The sequence below is a fragment of the Carettochelys insculpta genome, chromosome 4 (genome assembly GCF_033958435.1).
Source record: "Carettochelys insculpta isolate YL-2023 chromosome 4, ASM3395843v1, whole genome shotgun sequence".
In the NCBI taxonomy this organism is placed as follows: domain Eukaryota; kingdom Metazoa; phylum Chordata; order Testudines; family Carettochelyidae; genus Carettochelys; species Carettochelys insculpta.
The window spans coordinates 20370621-20388884 of NC_134140.1; the positions used below are offsets into that span (position 1 = coordinate 20370621).

The 18264-nt window shown below is 44.2% G+C and overlaps 1 protein-coding gene across 1 annotated transcript in view; it reads left to right on the forward strand.

Annotated features, from left to right (window-relative positions):
* MSANTD1 (Myb/SANT DNA binding domain containing 1) overlaps positions 1-18038 on the forward strand; it is a gene marked incomplete at its 5' end in the record, with an annotated part of 67660 nt that extends 49622 nt beyond the window's left edge. The window contains one exon of the mRNA XM_074991709.1: positions 17399-18038. Within this exon, the coding sequence (XP_074847810.1) occupies positions 17399-17639 (241 nt within the window). The remainder of the gene's footprint in view (positions 1-17398) is intronic.
* Between the last annotated feature and the right edge of the window lie 226 nt (positions 18039-18264).

Below are 18264 nucleotides of genomic sequence, written 5' to 3' on the forward strand. Positions count from 1 at the left end.
TAAAGCAGTGCTTTTTTGTGCCAGTAGTTGCAGGTACTGAATACTGGAACCTCGGCAGCTCCAGTCATGGCATTGGCTGGGGAAGGGAACGGGAGTTGGCTGAGTACTGGCATCCTCCCTTTATTTTCTTTTTTTTTCTTTTTTTAACAAAGAAGGCACTGCATTTAAGTATAAGAGAGAAATAAAAATAATGAAATGCAGAGACAGGTAAAAAACCTACAATAACACACTTTGAAAGAAGTAAAAGAAATAGTAACACCACCACACAAGTACGTATTGGGACAGGAGGTGAGTGCTGAAGACAGTGTATTTGTGGTAGTGAGAGAAACACACGTAATGTGTGAGAGACAGAGATTCATATTGCTCCTTTAAGTATGCTGAACATATTCAGACATAGGAGCAAATGCTCACAAGCTCCCTCCATCCTGAGTCCTTTTGTGCACCCCTTTCTGTGGGGATGGGGTACAGAGATAGAGTGAGGGGACACCTTGACATCATTCTCTCCTTCCTCTGCCTCCCCCAATCTGCACAGCAAGCAGAAGGCCCAAAGATTGGGGTGGGTAAGGAATGCAGCTCCAGGGTAGAGGGCAGGAGCAGCATAGCAATGGGGAAGAGGCAGCAGACGTGCTTGCACTTGATGGCCTTCTGGCCAAGCCAGTCAGGATCACCTGTCAGAGGCTCCAGGATCTACGAGTAGATCCCAATCTACTGGTTGGTGACCACTGATGTAGAAACTGCAGCTATGTGAGAGGAAAGGAGTCAGCAAAGAAACTGACTTGTTACTGTAAACTATGATTCTTTGAGATGTGATGCCAACAGGTAATATACACTTAGGTGGAGGCATGCCCAGCACACTGGAGCGGGAGAAACTGACCTAACAACACCCATGGAGGGGCAGTGCTCGCACCTTATAACTATAGTTCCTCCTTGGGTGCCATCCTGCCCTTTCCTCAATTCCTTCTCACCAAACACCTGGAAACAAGATTCCAATGCAGAAGAGACAGAGGGTAGGTTGTGGAATACACCAGTGAGTCATAACTCAAAGAACACCATTGCAGGAAGTAATAGTTTCTTCTTCTTTGAATAGATGCAGGTCCACTTAGGCAAGTCACAAGCAGTATGTCTCACTTGGAAATGGGACTTGTAGTCTACCTTAATAGAGACTGCAGGACTGCCGTACCAAAGCTTACATCCACCCTAGAAGATGCAGTTGTGGTGTAATGGTTTGTGAAAGCATGTATCAATGACCATATGGCAATCCTGCAAATGTCCAATATGGAAAAGCCACTGAGGAACGCTATGGATGTTGCTTGCACCCTCATAGAATGAACTCACATCTGCTAAGACAGTAGAGTCGAGGCCATTCCATGTTCATATTTGATACAGGCTGTTATCCATTTGGAGATCTGCAAAGAGCTTACCTGACCAATGTTCCCTCTAATCTTTTCCATCTGTGTGTGGAATACCATTTTCGTTGTACACCGAGGCATCTGCAAATATGCGCCACCAGTAGAAACAGAACCTAACTGTGGGTCTCCTGCTGTTCAGCTGGGCAGCATTTGAATCTCTCCTTAGTGGCCCATATAAGCACACAGCTTGCAGGCAGTGCTGCATATTACCATTCATGAGACCTGCATGTGACAAAAAAACCTCAAAAAAAGTAGAGCATGAAACAGTTTAGACCTGTATAGGTGAAAGATGCCCACACCTGGAAGTGCAAGGAATAGAGATGCTGCTCCATTTAGAGATGAATGTAGTAAATATACTTTGTGGTTCAAATGAAACTGAGGAACCACATTAGACAAAACTTTCAGATCCAGTTGTAACTGGTGACAGGAAGACTCAAACCTGGGACCTCTGGAGCGTAGTGCATGAGCCTTTCTACAGCTTGAGCTAAAAGCCCCTTGGCTCTCACTTAAGGCTGTAGCAAAGACTCATTCTTTGTAAGTGGTCTAGGTGCCACTACATATGATAGTGAACCACACCCCGGAGGTGTGTGGGTTACACTGTCACAGAGTCACTGTATCTTTGAAGAATTGTGTATAAGGAGATTCTGCTGCTAAGCACCTGCACCTCTCACACTGTCTTTGTGGATGTCATCACTGCCAGGAATGGAGTTTTCTGATACTAAACTGAGAGGGATGAGATTCCAGGAGCTCAAGCAGAGGTTCCATTAAATATGCTCGTGTTGAGTAAAGGTTTCCACAGGGGAAACTGGCTCTCAGATGGGGTCAGTATAGAAATGTGAAATCATGGCATAAGAGAAGACTGATTTTCCCTGAATGGGGGAAGAAATACTGACATTGCTGTCAGATGCACTTTCAATGAGTTAAACAGAAGTCACAATGTCTGAAGGTGCAGCAGTTACTCTAAAATGTCTTGGATAGGGATCAGTATTGGATGGCTACACCGAAAATCATTTAGGTTTTCCTGAATAGGCCATCCTCGTGGATGATTTTCTATAGTTAAGGGGGATTTGTTGGACAGCTGCCAAACACTGCTCTTCCTCCATACTCAGCCGTACAGCAACCCTGCTGTGACACACAGGAATCAGGGCACAGGATGTAAGGTACACTCTTGGTTCTCAGTGAGTAACTTGGGATGGGGAGGAAGTGATACGGGAGGCTGAATAGATGTGCAAAAAGTTCAGAGAACCAGCACGGTCTTGGCCATGCTAGGGCAATGGGAATGAGCATGGCCTGATGGGTCTTGAGCTTAAGGATGACCTGAGGTATGACTGGGATTAGGGAAAAGGCACACAGGACTGCCAGCTGAGGTGGAAAACATCAGGCAGAGATCCTGTACTGAGATCCCCATGAGAGCAGAACAGATGTAATTTCCTTTTGTCCCTTGTAGCAAACAGGTTGACCATTGGGATGCGCCAAGCTGTGAAGATGACCCAAATGCCATTTGTCTTCAGGGACTATTCATGGCTCAGGGAAAAATATTTGCTGAGATGGTTTGCGAGATAATTCTGAACTCCAGACAAATGAATGGCTATGGAGCTACTTTCTCCTTGATACAGAACTGCCACAGCCTGATCACCTCTAGATACAGCTGCTTGAGAGTACTCCTGGGATGACCAGCAGTGGGTGCAGAACTTTCGCATGTGCAAGTCCACTTTTATGGAACTTTGTGATGTGCTGGCCTCTGCCTTGAAGTGCAGCAACACAAGAATGAGGCTGGCTTTAACAGCTGAAAAGTGAGTGGCAATCGCACTGTGGAAGTTTGCAATGCCTGACAGTTACCAGTCAGTGGCAAATCAATTTAGGGAGGGCAGATCTATAGTGGGGTCCATGGTGATGCAGGTGGCCTACGCAATCTGTCAGTATCTTCTCTGGAAGACCATGACCCTGGGAGATGTACAGGCAGTAGCGGATGACTTTGCTGCCCGCAGGTGTCCTAGCTGCAGTGGGGCAATACATGGCATGCACATCCCCATCATGGCCCTGGACAACCTAGCCTCTGAGTACATAAACCAAAAGGGGTACTTCTCAATGGTGTTGCAGAAGTTGATAGCTCATGAAGGTCGTTTCACCAACATCAACATTGGCTGGTCAGGGAAGGTTCATGACGAGCGTATCTTCCGAAATTCTGGCCTGTACAGAAAGCTCCTGGATGGGACTTTTTTCCAGATCAGAAAATCAGGATTGGCGAAGTGGAGATGCCTATTGTTATATTGGACAACCCTGCTTGCCCTCTGTTCCCTTGCCTTATGAAGCCCTACTCAGGAGCCCTGGACTCCAGCAAGGAAAACTTCAATCACATACTCAGCAGGTGCTGAATGGTGGTTGAATGCACCTTTGGCCATTTAAAAAGAGCGGTTCAGATGCTTATTGACCAATTTAGACCCTTCTGAAATTAACATCCCCACCGTTATTATAGTGTGCGCTGTTTTGCACAACATATGTGAATCCAGGCGGGAGACTTTCCCATCAGTCTGGAATTCCAAAGCTGAGGCCATAGGCAGGGCTTACTTGCAGCTGCCTACACAACCATCCCCCAGTAACCACACTGAGGCAGCAGCAATAAGGGATGCTTTAAAAAATAAGTTCATGAATGATCTGTAACACACATGCTAGCGATGTATTTCTCTGTCGTAAAGCAATTAAATCATACCGTGTCTTAATGCATGAATGTTTTTACTTGGTGGGAGGGGGTTAAGATGTAGTATGTAGAATGCATGTGGCAGGAAGCTGTGCCTTCAGCTCTCCCTCATCCTGCCCAGGTTCCCTGTGCTGCTCATCTGCTGCGGACCTGGAAATAGCAGCAGGCAGCTGTGCCTTCAATCCTCCCCCAGCCTGCCCAGTTCTCTCAGCCGTGTGTCTGCTGCAGACCTGGGAATAACAGTGGGCATCTGTGCCTTCAGCCCTCCTGCAATCTGCCCGGGTTCCAGGTGGCTGGGTGGGGTGGGGGGATTGATGTACAGTAAAACTAATGTAAAAAAAAATCCAAAAAATTTCTGGATGGAAGGAGACATGGAAGGGGAGACACCTAGCAGAGCATGTGTGGTGCTGGGGAGTCCTGAAAAAATGAAAAGAAATGCTGGGTGGAAAGGGACATGGGAGGGGAGAAACCCACGAGAACCTGCAAACTGCATTGGGGGTGGGGTGGGGAACAGAGTGCCCAGTGGCTGCTGCAAGAAAATGTAAAGGGGCAGGAAGCATGTAAAAAAAAATCCAATCCAAATTCCCCTGCTTCTGTAGATTGCCAAAGAAGACATCACCCTCTTAAACCTAACAGATATGGAGAAAGAACACCTGCTTGTGCTGTGTGACCAAAGACCTGGAAAATTTGCTAAAATACTATGTGGCCCCATGACACCAAATCACTATCTGGTTGCCTGGTGTGGCAAAGTTTGCTGCCATGGAAGCTGCAACAAGTCAGGAATGCCCAAGAACTTCATGAAAAAAATACAAGAGTGCCTGGATGAGGCCTTCAAGGAGATCTCCAAAAGGGAGAAGCGCTCTGTCCCAAGAAACATTAACACGCTGTTCTGAGGGGCGCAGAACCATAGCAAATCTGTACCCATACCCAACCCTATACCTGTACCCACCCACTACTTGCTTCTAGCATGCAGAATAAATACTCACCTGAACAGCTTGGTGCAGAAGGCTCAGGGACCGCTGTGAAGGGGTGCTGCATGGAGGGGACCAGTTCCAGGTCTTTGATGAAGAGCTATGGGCTGTCTGTAAGAACTTCCTCAGTCCCCTGCTTGTTACCCTCTTCCTCCTCTCTATTGCCCTTTTGCTCTGGGGCCCCAGCTCCGCTCGGCCCACCCTGAACTCCATACCAGGGCTTCCAGAAGTGTTGTAATTAAGACTGGGCTCTGTGGTGGGATTGCTCCCCACAAGCATGTGCAGCTGTTCATAATTGTTGTAGGTCTGTGGGGCTGCCACTGACCACTGGTTGGCTTCCTGACCTTTTTTGATAGACCTGCCAGAGTTCTTTCACCTTTGCCCAGCGTTGCATTGAGTCCCAGGAGTAACCTCGGTCAGTCATCTCGCGCAACATCTGATCATAGATTACTGCGTTTCTCTTGGCCACCCAAAGTCTCTTCGCTACTAGTTGGTCTCCCCAAATCGCAAGAAGATCCACAATCTCCTGTCAAAACAAAAAGCAGTCAAGTAGCACTTTAAAGACTAGCAAAATACTTTATTAGGTGAGCTTTTGTGGGACAGACCCACTTCTTCAGAACTATTTTGCTAGTCTTTAAAGTGCTACTTGACTGCTTTTTGTTTTGATAGTGTATAGACTAGCACACAATCTCCTGGTGTGTCCACACTGGGGCTCTCTTGCGACCTTGAATACTCATGATTGCAGTAGATGGTTAACAATGCAATTGCTACCAATGCAGTGCCAGGCTACCAATGCAGTGCGATGCGATGGGCAAAGAAATTTTTTCATAATGGGCACCCTTTATATTTGCAGGGCTTGGCGCTGCTGAATTCCAATTCAAATTCTAATTCAAATTCAAATTCGATCAAAGTTTCGCAGGTGTCCTGTGACCTTCTTCCTGTATACTTGGATGGAGAGCAGCATACAAGGAAGCAGCCATACCTGGAGGGCCACTGGGTAACTTTGTGGGATACATACAGGACACTTCTGGAGGCTAATAAATTTGAATTAATGACATGGTGCTGCCACACTAGCCTTTATTCAAGATTTTAAGCTTGAAATTGATGCTATACCCGTCCCATAATATCGACATTTTGTTACCAGTATTACGGCTCAATAAATCAAGCTAAAACTGTGAAGACAGTGATGTTTTCATATCGCTCTAACTCCTTTAAATTTGATTTTATCTCATAGAGTAGACACAGCCTGTAGGTGGAAGGTCAATGTGAAAAAGTAAGTGTCAGTTGCGGAGTTCACTAGACAATATTTCTGGGTAGTTTTAATTTTGACATCCTCCTCATCCTGAACCACCTCCTTCATCCTTTTTGGTTGAGTATCAAGGAAGATAACTAATAAGGCAATTGCTTTTCTCAGCACAGAGTTACAAAACTTTTAAGGAAAAAAGAGTTGCTGGTGATCCTCTTGGATTTCCTCCACCTCATATTTTCTTTATTATCTGCTTTCTGTTGCCTTTTTCCCAGCACCTTGGCACCAGGGAAAAGGATGGGGAAGTGGAAGGAGAATGGCTGGCATGCTTATCTCTCTCTGCCCCTTTCTTCTAAGGGATGAGGGCCTTAAGATGCCTGCTGAGGCTCTGACAAAAACCTGATCTGAAAAGGCTGTCTGGCTCCAAAATGGCCACATCAACCCCACAGAAAAGGGAAGCAGCAGCATTGGTGGGATACTGGTTTCTTGGGACTCCTGAGGGACAGAGTGGGGCCGTGTGGCCCCGGCAGAAGGAGATAGGTTCTTGGGTATATGGGCTACCCCTTGTCACGGTTCTTTGGCTAGTGGAGTGGTGTCTGGAGCCCCAGGAATTTATTTGAACCCGTTCTGTTGGCTGAGGCTCCCGGATCCTCCATTGACTGTTCTTCTGTGATAGGACATCTGGTGATGGAGCCAGTCTATGTTGTAGTAGTAGGCATCCTTCAGTCTGCATAGACTATGGATCGCGCCCTTTAAAATTTCAATAGAGGACTTCATTTACAGCGTCTATTGTGACTATGAAGACCCACATGAGAGTGACAGTTCTTGCTTCATCTCTTGCAGATGTAGTGGGTGTCTGGCAAGTCCTTATTGTGCTTTCTGTGCGCTCGCTTCTCTTCTGCTAGCTGTCTGATCTTCATCTCGCCCTTCTGAAGGCCCTTGTGTAACCCCTGTCTCCATCTGCTGCGGTCATCTGCTAGTTCTTCCCAGTTGTCCAGCTCGATGTCTGAGGTCTCTTTTGCAGACATCTTTGTAGCACAACTGGGGGTGTCCAGGAGGTCTTTTGCCAGAGGCTAGCTCATCATACAGGATGTCTTTTGGAATCCTTCCATCATTCATCCTGTGGATGTGGCCAAGCCAGCGGAGTCGACGCTGCCTGAGGAGGGTGTGCATGGTTGGGATTTCAGCTTGCTCGAGGACGGCAGTGTTGGTCACTCTGTCCTTCCTTGATATTCCAAGGATGCGCCTGAGGCAGCGCAAGTGGAAGACGTTCAGCCTCTTTTCCTGGCGGGCATACAGGGTCCAAGTCTAGCTGCCATAAAGGAGGGTGCTGAGGATGCAGGCTCTGTACACTTGCATTTTGGTGTGAGTGTACAGCTTGTTGTTATTCCAAACTCTCTTGCTGGACAGAGTTGTGGCCTCTTTTCCGATCCTCCTATTTAGCTCAGTGTCCAACGACAGGGTGTCAGTGATGGTGGACCCGAGGTAAACGAACTCGTGGACGACCTCTAGCATATAGTTGTCATTGCTGATTGATGGGGATTCAGCAACATCCTGACCGAGTACATTTGTCTTCTTTAGGCTGATGGTAAGCCCAAAGTCCTTGCATGCTTTGGAGAACTGATCCAGCAGTTTTTGAAGCTGGTCTTCTGTGTGAGACACTACAGCAGCATCGTCTGCGAACAGCATGTCTCTGATGAGGACTTCCCACACCTTAGACTTAGCTTTCAGCCTTGCAAGATTAAACAGTTTGCCATCAGATCTTGTGTGCAGCAAGATGCCCACTGTTGAAGATCCAAAGGCATGCTTCAGGAGGAGTGCGAAGAAGATCCCGAACAATGTCGGAGCAAGCACGCATCCTTGTTTGACGCCGCTCCTGATTCTGAAAGCATCCGATAATGCGCCATCGTGTTGGATGGTTTCTCTCATGTCTTCGTGGAACGACTGGATCATCTTGAGTAACTGTGGAGGACAGCCTATCTTGTGGAGCAGTTTGAACAGACCATCCTTGCTGACCAAGTCAAAGGCCTTGGTCAGGTCGATGAAGACTATGTAGAGTGGCTTTCTTTGCTCTCTGCACTTCTCCTGCAGCTGCCTTAGAGCGAAGACCATGTCAACGGTAGACCTCCCTGCATGAAATCCGCACTGCGATTTGGGATACACCCTCTCAGCAATCTTCTGGAGTCTGCCGAGGATGACGCAAGTGAACAGTTTACCAGTGACGCTTAGGAGGGAGATTCCACAGTAGTTGTTCCAGTTGCTTCTGTCTCCTTTGTTCTTATACAACATTACAATGTTAGTGTCGTGCATATCCTGTGGAACCTCACCCTCTTTCCAGCACAGGCACAGTAGCTCATGTAGGGGTTCCAGATGTGTGTCTGTGGCATACTTGATTACCTCTGGTGGTATACCGTCCTGGCCAGGGGCCTTTCCTGCTGCAATGCTGTCGATGGCTCTCTTCAGTTCATCCACATTCGATTCTTGATCCAGTTCGTCCATTACTGGTAGGAGCTCGACGGCATCGAGGGCTGCGTCAACCACAACGTTCTCGCATGAGTAGAGCTCGGAGTAGTGCTCAACCCAGCGCTCCATCTGTTTGGCTTTGTCAGCGATGACTTCACCAGATTTGGATTTCAGAGGTGCCATCTTGTTCTGGGTGGGTCCTAATGCCTTCCTCATACCCTCATACATTCCTCTGAGATTACCAAAGTTGGCACAGGTCTGGATGCTGCTGCATAGCTGGAGCCAGTGGTTGTTGGCACAGCGCCTGGCTGTCTGCTGTACTGTTCTTCTGGCCTCTCTAAGCGCTTGCTGGGTACTCTGGCTCGGTGAGCGTTTGTACTCCAGGAGTGCAGCGCGCTTCTTTTCAATGACTGGAATCATCTCATCGGAGTTAGCCTCAAGCCAGTCGTTCGTGTTTTTAGCTCTTCTTCCAAACACCGACAAGGCCATGTTGTAAACTGTATCCCTCAGATGTTGCCATTTGGATGTCGCATCGGTGCCCCCAGGGCCGCTGTGCAGATTTTCCTGGAGGGTCTCTCTGAACTTTTCAGCTTTCTCCGAGTTTGCTGTCTTTCTGGCGTCAATGCGGGGCCTTCCAGCAGGTTTAGAGTGGTACAGCTTCTTGGGTCTCAGCTTGAGCATGGAGCAAACTAGCGAGTGATCTGTATCACAGTCAGCACTATGATAGCTGCGTGTCAGAAGAATGTTTTTAAGGTTATTACGCCTAGTGATGATGACCACATCTAGTTGATGCCAGTGCTTCGAGCGTGGGTGTCTCCACGACACTCTGTGCTGGGGCTTCGTTTGGAAGAATGTGTTTGTGATGCAGAGATTGTGGTACGTGCACAGTTCAAGGAGACAGTCTATGTTAGAGGCCATGAATTGAGGCCCTGGCATCCAGGGTGGTTTCCTCCCAGTGCCTTGTTTTTCTAGACCTTTGCTTAGCTGTAGCTGCCACTTTGTGTCCTGTCAGATTAGGCTGATGCCCTACTTCTATGTGCTGATGGAGCCTGATCTGTATCAGTGGCTATGAAGTGTGCCCTGGGTGTCCAGGGCACATTTGTCAAGGCTTTGCCTTTCTGGACCCCTTGTTTGTCCACAGCTGCCATTATGCTATCCTGTTGGGGTGGGCGGGTGGCTTGCTTTCTAACCATGGTATTATCAACACTGAGGGTGCAGAAGGAACACTGTCCTTTCTAATACCCTTGGACAAGGGTACTGCGCAGAGGTTACTGACCCTGCCCTTTCCCTTTTTACTTTTTCATCCATTGCCAGGAACTGATTTGTGAGGCAGAGCTCGGTAAAAAGTTCCCACAAATGCCCAGAACCCTGTACTGTAAGGGACCTTGAAAAAGTTAGCAACCACAAACTAAAAGAGTGGAGAGCTGATAGCAAGAGGATATAGAACAAAAAAGAAAAATAGGAAAGGTTAATCAGGTCCTGGACAGTCTACAGAGGACCTGACTCCTAGGCTACTTTGCCTTTAGAGGCAGAGGAAATTCTGAAGGGGAGTCTTTGTGGGAGGAATTATCTGGAATATTGTCCTAGCCACTCAAAACATCTGCTCTGTCTCCTACAGCCTGGGGGAATTGAAGAATTCATCTCCTGCAGCAAGAATGCTAGTTGATGTTTTATATTTGTAGAAGTGCTAGTGCAATAATGGAAGATTTCTCTAAAATGGTTGGTGTAGGGAAGGCAACTAAAAGCAAGATTTCACGATACACTAATAACCACAGTTTCTACCACTGTTACTACTAGCACAGTTCCAACACCAGTAATGAGTTTTGACCATAACATTTGTGGGGAGGTGTAGCTCAGTGGTTTGAGCATTGGCCTGCTAAACCCAGAGTTGCGAGCTCAGCCTTTGATGGGGCCATTAGGGATCTGGGGCAAATATATTTAAAAAAAATCTGTCAGGATGGTGCTTGGTCCTATCAAGAGGGCAGGGGACTGGACTTGATAACTTCCCAAGGTCTCTTCCAGCTTTAAGAGATGTTAAATGTAGATGTAGTCCTATGTGGTCTGTGCCTTCTGGTGTAATAGTTGGTTTAAGCTCTTATACCAACTGATCCATGTGACAGGTTTCATGAAAGTGCTAGCTAGGTCTCACTGTAGTGTGGTCAAGTCAATAATGGTAAGAAAAGGTTTTGATTATCAGAGGTGGATGTTGTTCCTGATCTATACAGGCCTTACAACAGGTTTACACTCTGCTGTGGCTGAACAGGACTAAAACAGTTTGGCCAGCAAGTGTGGAGGTGTTAAAAGCTGTTCTTTAGCTAAGAGACCTCGGTTAAAATATGTTTTGAACGCACCTCTAAATGATTTGGTTTCATTTTCAGTAGTTGGCCAAATTGTGTTTGACTATAATTCAGTCAAAAACAATTTAAGTTGTGTTTATCCAGTTAAACTCTGAGGACTTTGTGTAGACCAGAGTTTTCTAACTTCAAAGAATATGTAACCAAATAGATAGCTATAAATATGTCCACATGGTAGGTAGTCATGGCTGGCTTTTGCCATCAGCCTAGGCTTACGGTCTTCTTGTAATTGTGGGTATTTGACTAGGTTGGCTGGCCTTACTTTCTCCCACCAGTTTGGGTGGTAGTACTTCAGAAATATATTTCTCCCATAGCACAAAGGTGCATCGCCCTGGGACACTCTCTCCCCTGCTACAGTAGTACAAGAGGTTTACAAAAATGTTCCTATAGTGTAGTATTGCAGGGCCCATTTAAACAAACGTAGGAGGTGTGGATGTGCAGAAATTGGACGCACAGTTGTGCTGTGAAAAACTTGCTCTGCAGACACAACTTGCTTGTTTTGGATAACTATCAGAGGAGTGATATGACCTGGTTAAAATACATGCTAGTACGTGCAGTTGTTGTATTTCATAACCGAAGATGGCACAAACATGCAGTATAAATGTTTCCTATATCTGGCAGGGGATAAAAAGAGAGAGTTGTAATTATCATAGGGTATTGTGTTAAAAGAGCTGGATAGCTTGATCTCTTTTGAGAACCCTGAATCTTACCTTTCTGTCAATTCTATTGAGAATAATTTAAATTGAAAAGGGTGGAGATTCTTATATTTTGACTGTGATGAAATGCTGCCAACAACTGCTGAATTAAAGTCATTGACAGTTAGCGTGTTAAGAGAGTGAAGATATTTGTTTTAGCACTAGTGTGGAAAATACTGAGCTAAGACAAGTGATTTCATCTTGAGGAATCAACATAACATCCGATATATCAGCAACAGCTGGGAATGAGCAGCAAGGAAGAGCATAATTAACTATAGAATTTGTTCACGAAAGGGACAATGTCATCTTAATCTGTTCAGTTTTTTGAAAATGAATTAAAAGCAGTATTGGGTCCTGGAGTGAAAACTAGTTTGGGACCATAAGCTTTCCTGTCAACTTCAGTATTTTTACCCATGCATGTTTTTATTTTTCAATATTTATCTCTCTTCTGTTGCTTTCTGAACTACACTGAAACACGGGAAGCTAATTATAATGATATAAGCTATGCACAGAGATATTAAATGCACAGAGTAAACCAACAATATTTTTTCTTTTTTAAATTATAATCTTAAGTAATACTTGCTATAGTAAGGCTGTGGCCACACTAGCCCCCTCTTTCGGAGGGTTTACGGTAATATGGCACTTTGGGATATGCTAATGAGGCACTTCCATGAATATGCAGTGCCTCATTAGCATAACGGCAGCCTCACACGCTTTGAAACTGCCAGTTTTGAAACACAGTCGCCAGTGTAGCCATGGGGGCCTTTCAAAATGACCCCCTGATTTCAAAACCCCCTTGTTGCCATCTGGTTTTGGGAATCAGGGGGTTGTTTTGAAAGGCCCCCCAGCTACTCAGGTGGCTGCGTTTTGAAACCGACAGTTTCAAAGCATGTGCGGCTTCCGTTATGCCAGTGAGGTGCTGCATATTCATGGCAGCACCTCATTAGCATATCCTGAAGTGCCACATTACCATAGTCCCTCTGAAAGGAGGGGCTAGTGTGGCCACAGCCTAAATGAGTAAGAAATTTTGAACAGGGTATTTCTGTAAGCTGACTTTAAACCCTTGAAAATGTTTAAGTTCTGCAAAATAGCTTTTGTATGCAGGTTTGTGTTTCCCAATCTCATTTAATGCAAGAGAAGGCAGTATCTTATGACAATTTTTCTAAATACTCAATTTAATGCTCAATGCTAAGACTTACATTTGCATCAGTACAAATGCATATTCTCTTTGTTTAAAGCAAAAAGTAGTGTGAGCTAGATATGTGCATTTTATTTGAATTCCTTAGTCTGTGACCTTCCTATAAAATCTTACATTTTGCTGCTGAGTTTTGATATGAGTAATACGAGAACAAGTAAGTTTTCTTGTAGTTTGTAAAGGAAATAAATTAGGTGGAATCCCAGTTTTCTTTTAATGGGGCACCTATTGTTATTTCAGTCTTGTTCTTGGGAACTAACAAAACTTTCATTACATAAGAACATCCGACAGTCTTATGTAATAATGTATTCCACAGAACCTCAAAAAATCAAACTGCCAATTACTCTATAAATAGATTTCATCTGTTGCAAGACAATTTTTGTCTCTGAAGAATACTTTATATGCCTGACTTTTAATTTTTAAAAGTGTGACAGAATACAATTTATAGACTCGTGACGTGCCATCTATATTGCTATTTCTATCATATTGGGAGGGCATAGACAAAAAAAAATTAAAAGATGAATAGATTTTAATACCCAGGGATCATTATATCATTATATCATCTAGTCTGACCTACACTATAACACAGGCCATGTAATTTCACTCAGTTATTCCAGTATGCAGATGAATGACTTGTTTATCACTTGACCAATGACTTGACTTGAATGGAAGCCACCAAGAGTAAGATAATCCAGTGGCCAAACACAAAACAGCCCCAAACCCTCCCTCAGGGAGGGAGGCTTAACCCCCAGGCTTAACCCCTCTCAAACCCAAACTGCTCCTCCACTCCCAGGCTTCATCCCTCTCAGTGGCAAACTGGCCCCCCCAGGCTTAACCCCTCTGTGCCCAAAACCTAGGATTAACCTACTTCGCAATGAGCTCCTCATGTGCTTCTTGCTGGTGCCCTTTCACCATGGCTGCTGCCTCCTCTTCAGTGTGGCTGCGCAGCTCCCCTGAGCTCTCCTATTCTCTTCCCCCACCTGCAGTGCAGGCAGCTCCCTGCCTTGCCGCACTGAAATAATGGAACTCAATTTAATTGGCTTAATGGCTGGATCCCTCCTGCTGGCCATTAAATCAATTAAACTGAGTTCCACTATTTCAGTGCTGCAGGGCAGGGAGCTGGAGGAGGATTCAGCAGCAGCAGTGTCCGGGCCCAAAAATGGCTCCTTAAAAAGCCACATGCAGCTCTAGAGCCGCAGGTTGCTGACCCCACAGCTGGCTATCAAAATAGTGCCACTGCCAGCTTCGTGGGCAGAGAAAAGGCTCTGTGATTTGGATTCTGCCCCATGGGCCATGTGTTGGCCACCTTTGCTTTAAAAAATGTGCACACCAGAAATGGACATGGTATTCTAGTATTGGTCTCACAAATGCCATACACACATGTAAAATCACCTTCCTATTCCTAGTCCCCTATTAGTATATACAACAAATCTAGTAACCATTTTTGCCACAGTATCTGACCTTATGTTTGGCTGCATTGAAGCACAATTTCTTTGATTGGGCCCACATTACTAGGCAAATCCAGATTATGGTAAATGATTGCCTTCTTTGATCATTATATACTATTCCGCCAAACAAATGCAAATTTTGTCAACAATTATTTTCTGTTTCCTTCCCCATCATCAGAACAGTAGTTGTGCTTGTTGTCCAACTGCATTATCTCTACCGAGCTATACACTAGAACAGGCATCAGCAACCAAAAGAGCAAGAAGAGTCATTTTTTTTTGACTTTGGTAAAAATCTCAATAATTCAAGAGCCAGAATACATGTGAATACAAGCCAATCCTTAGTAAATAATGTCAAACCATACTTTTTGTAATCCCTATTTTAAGACCAGCACACACAATGTTTCGAGATCAGCAGCAGTCAAAAAAGCTAACAAGATGTTGGAAATCATTAAGAAAGGAATAGATAATAGGACAGAAAATGTCATATTATCTTTATAGAAATCCACAGTATGTCCACATCTGGAATACTGTGTATAGATGTGGTCGCCCCATCTCAAAAAGATATATTGGATTTGGAAAAGGTTCAGAAAAGGGCAACAAAAATGATTAAGGGTATGGAGCATCTGCCATATGAGGAGAAATTAATAAGACTGGGACTTTTTAGCTTGGAAAAAAGATGATTAAGAGGGGATATGATAGAGGTATATAAAATCATGACTGGGGTGGAATAAATAAATAAGGAATTATTATTTACTCCTCGCAACACAAGAACTTAGGGGGTCACCAAATGAAATTAAGAGGCAGCAGGTTTAAAACAACCAGTAGGAAATATTTTTTCACACAATGTACAATTAACCTATTGAACTCCTTGCTGAAGAATGTTGTGAAGACATAGACTATAGTGGAGCTTAAAAAAGAACTAGATAAATTCATGGGGGTGGGGGGGAATAGGTGCATCAATGGCTATTAGCCAGGATAGGCATGGATGGTATCCCTAGCCTCTGTTTGCAAGAGGCTGGAAATTGGTGATAGGGAGATGATCACTTGATGATTACCTGTTTTGCTCATTCCTTCTGGGGCACCTGGCCCTGGCCATGGTCGAAAGACAGAATACTGGGCTTGATGGGCCTGTGGTCTGACTCAGTATAGCTGTTCTTATGTTCTTATGTTCACATATCATTTGCTATTTAGATATGAGTTGTTCACCAAAATATCAAAAATAATCAGGTGGGGGTTTTTGTTTTGTTTTTTTGTTTTGTTTTTACTTCGCAATTATAGTGTCAAGAGCCACAAAGAAGTCCCTAAAGAGTTGCATATGGCCCTCTGAGCCGCAGGTTGCAGACCCCTGTACTAGAAGATTTGTACTTGGCCACAGAAACCATCTGAGCAGAGATTGGCAGTAGAGAGGGACACGCAATTTTCCCAAGTCCTACCTTCCATAGACTGAGGATATAAATATCCCTTCCACTCCCTCTCTTGCAGTCTCTCAATTTTCTCCCACTTCTTGAAGCATTGTTTACAAGCAGGCTCTGAAGTAGAATGAACAAGTGAGAAGGTCCGTGTGGATCTTTGGCTACAATACATTTGGGCTATGTCTACACTAGAAAGTTTTGTTTTACAAAACCTGCATAGCGTCCACATTCCCAAGATGTTCTGTCGAGAGTAAATCAACAGAATATGGCACTTCTGTCGACAGTGTTTTGTCTCCACTCATGGGGCAGAACACCTCTGTCAACAGATTCTGTCAACAGAAGCTGGTTGAGCGTTCTGGGGGGACCCTTTGTCGACAGACAGGGCTTCTGGGACATTGGGCAGCCCTGTCTGCTGTGCTTCCAGTTGGCTGTTCTGTTGAGAGAGTAGCCAGGCAGTCCAGCTGCTTTCTGCCAACAGAGCGTATCACTCTTTTGATCTGCTTGGCAGTCTGACTCCAAGCCGTCAACAGTTTTGTTGGAAGATATCTTCTGACAGAAAGTTCTGTTGACAGTTTGTTCTAGTGTTGACATAGTCTTGGGGAACAAAAGTTACTGTTTGTCTGAAACCCTCTTTCTTCTTTGTTACATTGTTGCCATAAAGTCCCAGTGGAGAAGACTAATTAGCATTGTCCATCTGAAGGTGATGTACTGAGTGAAGAGCCTTTATATCATGACTGGATATGTAGTCCTATATACCTAGGTAGCCTTAAAGTTTTTCAGCAAGTAAAATAAACTAATTCTGACCTTTTAACTTAATTTTGAATAGTTAATTTTGCTTAGCAATCATGTCCCTATATGGTGGTTTCTCTTGGGCAATGATTTAAAGACCAGTTGAGAGAGACACAGAGTACTGCAAGGACACAATTTAAAATTTGATTTAAAACGGGGGGAGAAAAGCCTCATTGCTACAGAGTTCTTCAGGACCTGCAACAATTGGCTATGGCATCGATGGAGTTAGAATTCCAAGACCAATATGCATATATTTTTAATAAAATGAGTTCTTCAGAATAACAGGTATCAGAGGGGTAGCCATGTTAGTCTATGTCCACAAAAACAAGAAGTCCTGTGGCACCTTATAGATTAACAGATTTTTTGGAGCATAAGCTTTCGTTGGCAAAGACCTGCTTCGTCAGGCAGCATCTTACGATAAAACTGTGTTGCTTAACGAGTAAGAAATATCTGGCTAAAATGCTAATACTCTGCCTTGCATTATGTAAAATAAATGCTTGTTAAAAACAAGGAAATTCTTGGATCTTTTCCAGAAGCCGAGTAGCAATTTTTTCTAAATGGTAAAACTGTAAAAATACATTTTTTAAAGGTATAGTAGGATAAAGATGTTATCAGCACTGGTAGGCATAACTTGATCCAGAAAGAGTTATAAAATTTAGGCCCCTGATATAGTTTAACCGATGTGTGGGTTTAATGGTAAAAAATATTTGTATTTCAGAGCTGAAGAAAGACCAGTTAAGAAAAGAAAGTTGCAAAGTTGTGGTTTCCAAAAGAAGAAGCTAAAACTAATGGAAGCCATGTTGGAAGAACAAAAGAAGTTAAGCAGAGCTATGGAAGAAACCTGTAGGGAAGTGCGTAGGATTCTGGATCAGCAAAACATCATTCAAGTTCAAAGCCTACAGCTACAGGAGAGAATGATGAACCTACTGGAGAAAATGATCTCCAAGTCTAACGTGTAGCTCCCTTTGTGAAATGCAACTCAACTACGTTATTTAACAATGTTGTAGAAATCCACTATCACACACCTTATGTGTGTCTGTTGCCCTTTACCCAGGTTTTCTGTTAAATTAAAATCTTAGTGTAAGACTAGTGAAACAAAGAGGACAGTCAATGCAAGGTAAGAGCTATCCAGATCTCATGGAGTTCAGTGAAAACAGAGAGGAAATTGGTGCAATATATATCTAATTTTAACTATTTTTGTACTGAATGGTTAAGGGATGAGGATCTCTGTGAAATGATATTTACTGTACTATTTATGCTGAGGTCAGGAATTCTTTTACAAGTAGCAGTGCTGTATCTTCATATCAAGGTCCGCAACCTGATCTACTGTGAAAGAATATAGTGTATTTTCAAGACATATTCACTGCATTTCTGTCTTTGTCCAAGCCAGACTCATTGTTTTGAAACACATACGGTGGTTGTGTGGCATGGACTACGATTCTTGTGACGAGCTAGCTGAGATCACCAAACACGTGTCATTTTGAACTCCATGTTGTGATGAACAGTACTCAAAAATGAAATATTGATCTATCCAAATACATTTTTGATAAAAAATAAAAACTATATACTGAATACTAAACTGTA